The sequence below is a fragment of the Artemia sp. Qi Xiang Cuo genome, chromosome 7 (genome assembly GCF_049724085.1).
Source record: "Artemia sp. Qi Xiang Cuo chromosome 7, ASM4972408v1, whole genome shotgun sequence".
In the NCBI taxonomy this organism is placed as follows: Eukaryota; Metazoa; Arthropoda; class Branchiopoda; order Anostraca; family Artemiidae; genus Artemia; species Artemia sp. Qi Xiang Cuo.
The window spans coordinates 68,099,754-68,108,177 of NC_142800.1; the positions used below are offsets into that span (position 1 = coordinate 68,099,754).

The 8,424-nt window shown below is 37.6% G+C and overlaps 1 protein-coding gene across 1 annotated transcript; it reads right to left on the minus strand.

Annotated features, from left to right (window-relative positions):
• Nucleotides 1-1,135: 1,135 nt before the first annotated feature.
• Nucleotides 1,136-1,825, minus strand: LOC148950633 (protein CFDP2-like). The gene has a single exon (XM_089091910.1). It carries the CDS (start codon nucleotides 1,823-1,825, stop codon nucleotides 1,136-1,138), a length of 690 nt encoding a protein of 229 aa, XP_088948036.1.
• Nucleotides 1,826-8,424: the final 6,599 nt, after the last annotated feature.

The following is an 8,424-nucleotide window of genomic DNA, read 5'->3' on the forward strand; positions in this document are numbered from 1 at the left end:
ATCAGAGCAATATCATCAGCGAAGTCACAATCGGCTAAAACTCTGTCGCCATAGCTTAGTCCCAAGGGGAGCCGGTTCGTGGTTCGATCCATGACATAATCAATCACCGCATTGAACAGTTCAAGAGCAGCAGCACAACCTAGCCGTAAACCGGTATTTATTTCGAACAGTGAGCTTCGACGACCATTAACCTGGATGAAGCTTTTTGTACCAGTGTAGAGCGCCTTGAACAGGAGACTGTATTTTTCTGCGAGATCTGTTCGTTCTAGTATAAGTCAGAGAGACTGACGGTCGACCGAGTTGAAGGCTGCTTTAAAGTCAACAAAGGCGAGGTATGCTGTGCGCTGGAAGTCACGAGCTTTCTCGATGACCTGGCGTACGGTGAAGATCTGCTCGGTCGTGGATCTGTTCGGCATGAAACCTGCTTGCTGAATCCGGTGGCACTTACGGATGAACTGGGTACTTCTATCTATCAAAGTCATGGCAAATAATTTGCCGGGAACCGACAGGAGGGTGATTCCTCTGTAGTTGGAGTAATCACTTCGACTACCTTTACGCTTCCATAGAAGGAGAATTATACCTTCCTTCCATTCTTGTGGAATCAGTTCTGTTGTCCAAACGAGGGAAAACAGCATGTGCAGCCATAGCATCGTCGGTCCTGCGAATTTTAGCAGATCTACGGTGATCCCGCAGGTTCCTGGTGCTTTGTTGTTTTTCATCCTCCTCAGAGCATTCTGTATCTCTTCTACAGAGGGAGGCTCAGGCTCTGGGAGATTTTGCTTGTTGTTTGCTCAGCGGATGCGACTATGTCGGGATCGACGTCGACTCTGTCGGCGTTCAGCAGCTTTTTGAAATGCTCCTTCCATCGATCAAGCTGCGCGGTTTCATCTTCGAGCATTACGCCGGAGGTGGATTTAACTGCTCCTATCTTTGGAGCTTTCTCCTCGCTGAGTTCTCTGACATGCTTGAAAAGCGACATAGTGTCATCTTTTCGTGCTGTGTCTTCTAGCTCATCAGCTTTTTTGTCAACAAATTATTCCATTTCTCGGTGGATAAGTTCTTTCCTGACACCGTTTAACCGTCTGTAGGAGGGAACATCTACGACCAGCCACGCTCTTCTGCGTTACTCACGGATTCACAAAGCTTCTTGCGACAGCCAGGGCTTTTTTGAGTACAGCTTTCGACCGACGGTCTCAGTGGCCACCTCTAATATATTGTTTTTGTACGTCTGCCAAAACGTGTCCTGGTCAACAAGGGTATTCAGGTATTCAAATCTGTTCTGGACTTCAACTAAATAATTTTGGCGGAATTCCTCGGTTTTTGGTTTCTGAGTGTCCAACTTTGGTTGGTGTCGTTCTGTAGGCTGGGCTTTGAGTTGTAGACGGAAGTTCGCAGCAACTAATCTATGGTCAGTATTCCCGATCTCGGCGCAGCGATAGGTTCTGCACTTTGTGACTGATGACCGCCGTCTTTGGCTGATTATAATATAATCGATCATCTTTCGTGTGTGCCCGTCATTGCTATGCAATGTTGATTTATGAATGCTCTTCCTGTTGAACGAGGTGTTTGTAATGACCAGATCTTGCATGACGCATAGCTGGAGCAGCCGGGTCCCATTTTCGTTCAGAGAATCAGGGGTAACTTGACCAATTACAGATTTAAAAGCTCCGCTGGGATCAGATACAGTTGTACTAAAGTTGCGTACCATGACCAAAACATCGTGAGAGGAAATCCGAGAGAGAGCAGCTGTCAGTGCCAAGTAGAATTTGTCTTTCACATCTGTTGGAGAGATGTTTGTTGGTGCGTAGCACACAACAATCGTCATCTTCCCGTGTTTGTGGTTGAAGCGGGCAGTGAGTAGTCTATCCGATATTGGGTTGGGGGATATTGGTTGATTGGATTGGGTTGACCTAACCTGTGATCAGAACTGGCAATTTCTTCATCGCCTGATCCCGTCAAGTGGGTTTATATCATTCCAAGTATGTCAATCCCACATCTCAACATCTCAAGCCCTAGAAGGTCTTTGGATCCGAGGTTATTCATGGTTAAAACATTCCAGGTGGCTATTCTAAGCCCACCTTGGTCAGTAAGGTTCAAAAGATGTCCGGGGACGTGCCGAGGTCGTAAGGAGTTAAAACGAATAGTATCCGAGGCTTGAGTAACATTTCTTTTCATTGCAATTGTTTTCAGGAGGAGGGTCGCAAGCCCAACCGTCCCTAGGCCTGGGTTCTTATTGACACTAGGGAAATCATGGGCACTGAGAAACCCTGGGGTGGGCTCCACCTGCACCCACGAGGTTGGGGCAGCCCTGTTCGGAGCGATTAGTTAGGGGGTTAAGCCCCATATCCAGTGGCACGTGGTCAGCAAACAAAGTTTGCATCATTCCGGACGAATTTCTAATCGAATGAGCCCTTTCTGAAGTTTCTACGATAACGTTGTCTATACAAAACCTTATATGCCCCCAGGGCATAACTTACAACCCTTGCCCTGAGGGCTGTGGGGGAGTTGTCCTTCAACGCCTTCTCAACAATTAATATCATTATATATCAAATATTCAATTTAATTTTGTTTATACTTTCCAAGACTGTTCAAGACACATATAGTTTTCAGTAAAGCGCCAATGACGCAGTAGGTTTTAGACTTTTACAGTGAGAGAAGGAAGCGATACCCAAGCTCTAGTTTGTAGTGATTTTGTTCGTTTCAAGCTAGATTTGCATATTTAATTTAAGTTTCACTCGTTTTAATATTTATTTATTCATTTAAATTAGTATCTATTGTATTTTTGTTTTCATTGATTGTTTGTTTAATTTCTGTTCGTTTTGGGTTTCATTTATACTTCAATAGCTAATTTTTTTTTTTTTTTGAGATTGATTTGCAGATTCAATTTAAGTATTACTCGCTTTAAGACTTATTTATTCATTTATATTATTAGTTGTTGCATGTTTTTTTTTGCTATGATTGTTTATTTAGTTTCTGTTGGTTTTGGGTTTCGTTTATTCTTTAATACTAATTTCTGGTCGTTTTGAGTTTGATTTTTAACAGGTGTTAGTATCTGCTGATCCTAAGTTTAAAACGATCTTTACTTTTCTTTGAAAAACTTAATATCGTAGGACGGCTCATTGGAACGGAAATTAAAAGTTCTAGTGCCCTTTTTAAGTGACAAAAAAAATGGTGGGCAACTAGGCCCCCTCCCACGCTCATATTTTTCTAAAAGTCACCCAATTAAAATTTTGAGATAGCCATTTTGTTCAGCATAGTCGAAAATTTAATAAATATGTCTTTTAGGATGATTTAATCCCCCACAGTTCCCAGGGGAAGGGCTGCAAGTTATGAACTTTGCCCATTGTTTACACATAGTATTGGTTATTGGGAAGTATACAGACATTTTCAGGAAGGATTTGTTTCTCTTGTGGGGGGGGGGGCTGGAGGAGGGGGTTACTCGAGAGAATCTTTCCGTGGAGGATGTTTCTTTGGGGTAAGGGACATTTCTATGAAGGGGGGGCCGGATTTACAAGCATCATTTCAAAACGATCAGAAATTAAATTTTAAAAAACAAGTTTTTTCAACTGAAAGTAAGAATCAAAATTAGAACTTAAAACGAACAGAAATTATTACGTATATGAGGGGGTTCTCCCCCAAGTCAATACCTCGCTCTTTACGCTACAGTTTTTTTTTAGTGCTTTCAAAAGAGCTATCTATTCTAATTAAACGGCCTTTGTGACTCAGGGGGTTAAGAATAAATTTTTTTTTACTTTTAACGTAAAGAGCGTGGTATTGACTAAGGGGAGATCCCCCTCATATACGTAATAACATATACGTAATAAAAAAAAATAATAAGAAAAACAAGCAATACGGCTCAATAGTAATCGAAACTTTTAAAAACGGAATTTTGATGTCAATAAATGTATCAAAAGAATGGGCTTATAATGCTAATTCTAAATATATAAAATCTATTAAGTTTAGTAGTACTCATCAAAGGCTAAAAGTCTGAGAAATCTCCTCTGATTTTTGAAAGAGGGAGGAAAAGCGCCATAAAAGTGAAAGAATTTTAATGGAAATCACACGATCAGATTTAACATATCAGAAAACTCTATTACACAGATTTCTTGCTCATATCTGAAAAAATCTGCAACTTTGTATTTTTCGCCAGAAGAAAAAAATACGAATATAGAAATTCGTTACGTAAGTTAATTTGTAAATTACGTCAGAACCAAATTTAATGACAGCCATTTAGCAAAAGAAAAGTAAAATTTTTATGCCAATTTTGTTTACTTATTCAATGACGGTGAGCCGAAATAAAAGCTGCATTAACTAAAAAACGATCAGAAATTAAATAAAAAAAGAGTTTTTTAAACTGAAAGTAAGGAGCGACATTAAAACTTAAAACGAACAGAAATTATTCCGTATATGAAAGGGGCTGTCCCCTCCTCAACGCCTCGCTCTTTACGCTAAAGTTTGACTCTGTCTCACAAATTTATGTTTTATAACAATAAAAAACTTCAGCGTAAAGAGCGAGGCGTTGAGGAGGGGACAGCCCCTTTCATATACGGAATAATTTCTGTTCGTTTTAAGTTTTAATGTCGCTCCTTACTTTCAGTTTAAATAATTTGTTTTTTTATTTAATCAATTACCAAAAACTATTTGATTCAATATATGTATAAACTATTGCATCCAATTTTTCGTCAATAAAGAAAAAGAGAACAGAACCCCTACATAATTATATCCATATTGTAGGGATCGTTTATGAAATTGCTACCTTTACCCTTTGAAATTGGATATACTTAGAAGTACTAGAGTTGAAAAAAGTAGTTTTAAAACTTCTTGAGCATTTCAAAATACAAGATTACTGCATTGACGTCAATAGGTTGAATTTCTTATGAAAAGGGGTCTTTAAGTACTCCCGTTGGGATCTCAGTTTATTACAGCAGATGAAAAGATCCGCGTCTTAATGAAAGAATAATTGTCTATTCAAACAGTTTCCTTCGTCGCATTTATTTTGTTGAAGTAAAGGGCTTTAAACTCTTATGGAAAATTTAAATTTATTACGGTGAACACGTAAAAAGAATCTATAATTTGGCTACGAATCAAATATTTGGACTTAATGGTTTGTTTTTCACATTTAAAGATAGTAACAACTATTATTTAGTCATCAGCGGAGATTATCAGTAGACCTTATATTTAAAAGATTTCTCTAAATCATATTTAATTTTGATCCCTCATCCCATCTGAATTGTCTTTATATGAAATTAACTGCGAATTTTTTCTTCTATGACTTTTAATTCGTCATCATCTACATTAGGGACATAACTTCCGTTGTGCCACAGCGAGCTTCCAAAAAATGTTGAAAATTCTATGCAAGCTTTGTCTCAACACAAAATGTGGGGTTCGAATCTAAAAGGAGAAAGGACCACTTAAATTACTACGAGGTTTCTATTTTTTTCATGTTGATCTCTTTTCTACTATTGAATGTATATAATACACATTTATGTGTTACAGTTTTACGTCTTTCCAAATCATATTCACCAACCATCCTTGTTTAATTTTTTAGGCAGAAATCGTAAAATAATGATAGGTAGATCGATTGCACAGCCTAAGTAAAGAGCAAAGTGGACTCTGTGTTTTTTGTTTTGCTTTTATATTAATTTCAAAACCTCCCAAAATTAGCCAAAATCTGCCAAACAAAAACACTATGAATGAATATATGAAAACCAAAATGAACTAAAATTAAAAAAAATAATCAACTAAAACTTAAAACAAACAGATATTACCACTTACAACAGCACCTTTACCCCATCTAAAACATCTAAGGGCCAGAACCTTGCCTAGGCTCTCTACTCGTCAGTAGTATCCCCTCCATTGATTCTGGAAGTCAGATAGAGAAATTAGCACAGGGAAATTAACATATATTTGTTGGTTATGTTTGATGTTTGTTGGTTATGTTGGTTATGTAATTTTGGTTATGTGATTTGTTGTTCGTTGGTTATGTTGGTTGTTGTTTGATGTTTATGTTGTTTCATGGTTGTTGGTTATGAGTGTTGGTTATGTTGGTTGATGTATGTTGGTTATGTTTGATGGTGATGTTTGATTGTTATGTTATATTGTTTGATGGTTATGTTGTTTCTTGGTTATGTTATGTTGATGTTATTTGTTGGTTATGTTGGTTGTTGTTTGATGGTTATGTTGTTTGATGTTTGTTGGTTACGTTGTTCTATGTCTGTTGGTTATGAGCGTTGGTTATGTGATTTGATGGTTATGAATGTTGGTTATGTGATTTGTTGTTTCTTAGTTATGTTATTGTGATGTTGTTTGTTGGTTGTTGGTTGTTGTTTGATGGTTATGTTGTTTGATGTTTGTTGGTTGTTGGTTGTGTTGTATGATGTTTGATGGTTATGAATGTTGTTTATCTTACGTTGGTAACATGATTTGTTGTTTGTTGGTTATGTTTTTTGGTTATGTTGGCTGTTGTTTGATGGTTATGTTGTTTGATGTTTGTTGGATATGTTGTTTGTTGGTTATGCTGCTTATGTTGGTTATGTTGTTTGTTGGTTATGTGGTTTTTTGGTTATGATGCTTCTGTTTGATGGCTATGTTGTTTGTTAATTATGTTGTTTGTTGGTTATTTTTGCAGGATATATTTGAAATAAATGGTGTTACTAGGCAAAACTACCGCCTTGTGGACCTAGGCAAATCTCCAGAAACAAGATCAGCAGGTGCTAGAAGCCATTTTTATTGGTCCCCTATGCAAAATTATGCAACCCCAGGCGCTAGAAGCCATTTTTATTGATCTCCTATAAAAAAATATGCACCCCCAGGTACTAGAAGCCATTTTTATTGATCGACAATCAGTTTCTTTCTGGAAGTGAGAGTGTGAACATCGAAAAATTTTTGTACATGCCCATTATGCTTGTATACGTCGAGCAGCCGGTCATCCTGTGTGAATCGTGCTTTTGCTGATGACTATAATGAAAAGCGTAAATTATGCAATCAATTTAAAGTGCATAGAGGAAATGCAGTGCAAATTAAATACTGTAATTCCTGTCTTGAAGAGATTTATGACTCTCAATTTTTGTAGGATAACCCCTTGGCGGCACCTGGTTTTTCATTGTTAGATTTTTTAACAGTAAAATTTAATCAATACATGTCGATGTCCACTCAATGAATTAATCTTCATTAGAACAAATTTGAAAATTAAAATTTTTAAAGATTGGATGTCGCGGCTAAAGTTATTCATTGTATCCATGTTTTACACTGACATCTACAGTTTCCGCATTGAAAAAATTTAGAGATGAGGTGACTGAAGGGTGAGAATCCTTATTGGGTACATATACCATATTTTTTTTCTAGGCAAAAATCCTTTTAGGATCTTTTTATCTACTTTGATGCTTTATGCTTCCGGGCTGACTTGAGACTGATGAGTGATGGGGTCATTCTCCTCCTTTATAAACCTTTTCCTCATTGTTTCAATCGGTCACCGAGGGATCGCGCGTTCGCCTTAGATTTTGTGAAATACTTTCTGGAATATCTTTTGCAGAGCCCCAATCATGCAATGTAGAGGACGCAAAATCTTCTGCAACCGATGCAATATATTTTTTAAGCCAAGGGTAGTGGAGGACGAAACAGCTTAGCAAACCAACTATGGAGACCGTACCCGGACATTGACGAACAACCTGTATAATAGTCCATTCCATGGCCCAACTGCCGGGGTCCAAGAGTAGCAGGATAGCAATCAATATCAGGACATACAAACTCAGTTCTAATAGCCATCTCACTCAATGGGTCGAAAATATAATTACAGCCAAACCTTTTGTTATTGCTAGATGATCACCCAATTCGCTTCTTAATGTTAACTGACAGAGTTCCAAATATGAAGTGTTGACTGGAATGTATTGAAGATGCTTTACATTGTAGCTCAGAATATGGTCATTAGAGGTTTTTTGTTCCAGAACTCGTAGGAGCGGGACATTGGTATTACCAACAATTTATCTCCCGACAAAGGAAGCTTAAAGAAATATACAACTGTCCAAGGACAAGGAGGGTGGATACTCTGTGAAAATGACACGATTCATACCACTAGCACTTTCTGCCCTTTTACCATCGATAACATTATGTTTAAAACCAAGCACGTCTCTTAGATTATCGTTGTGAATAAAATTTTCATTTTCGATGAGTGATCTAATGTAGATTTAACCCTCTTTCTTTTAACAATGGAAGTGAAAGGCACCATTTTTACGATACGAAATTTTTTGTTGATAGCACGAAATAATTCGTTCATAGTCCCAAACTCTTTAGATGATAATGTGGCAAAGGGGTATTCAAATGAATTCATATTTTCAATTACATATTGATCGCTAACGTTTGGCCAATCATGGTGTCTATTTTTTCTATTGTATACACGATTATTTCTTAGGATGCCATATGTATATT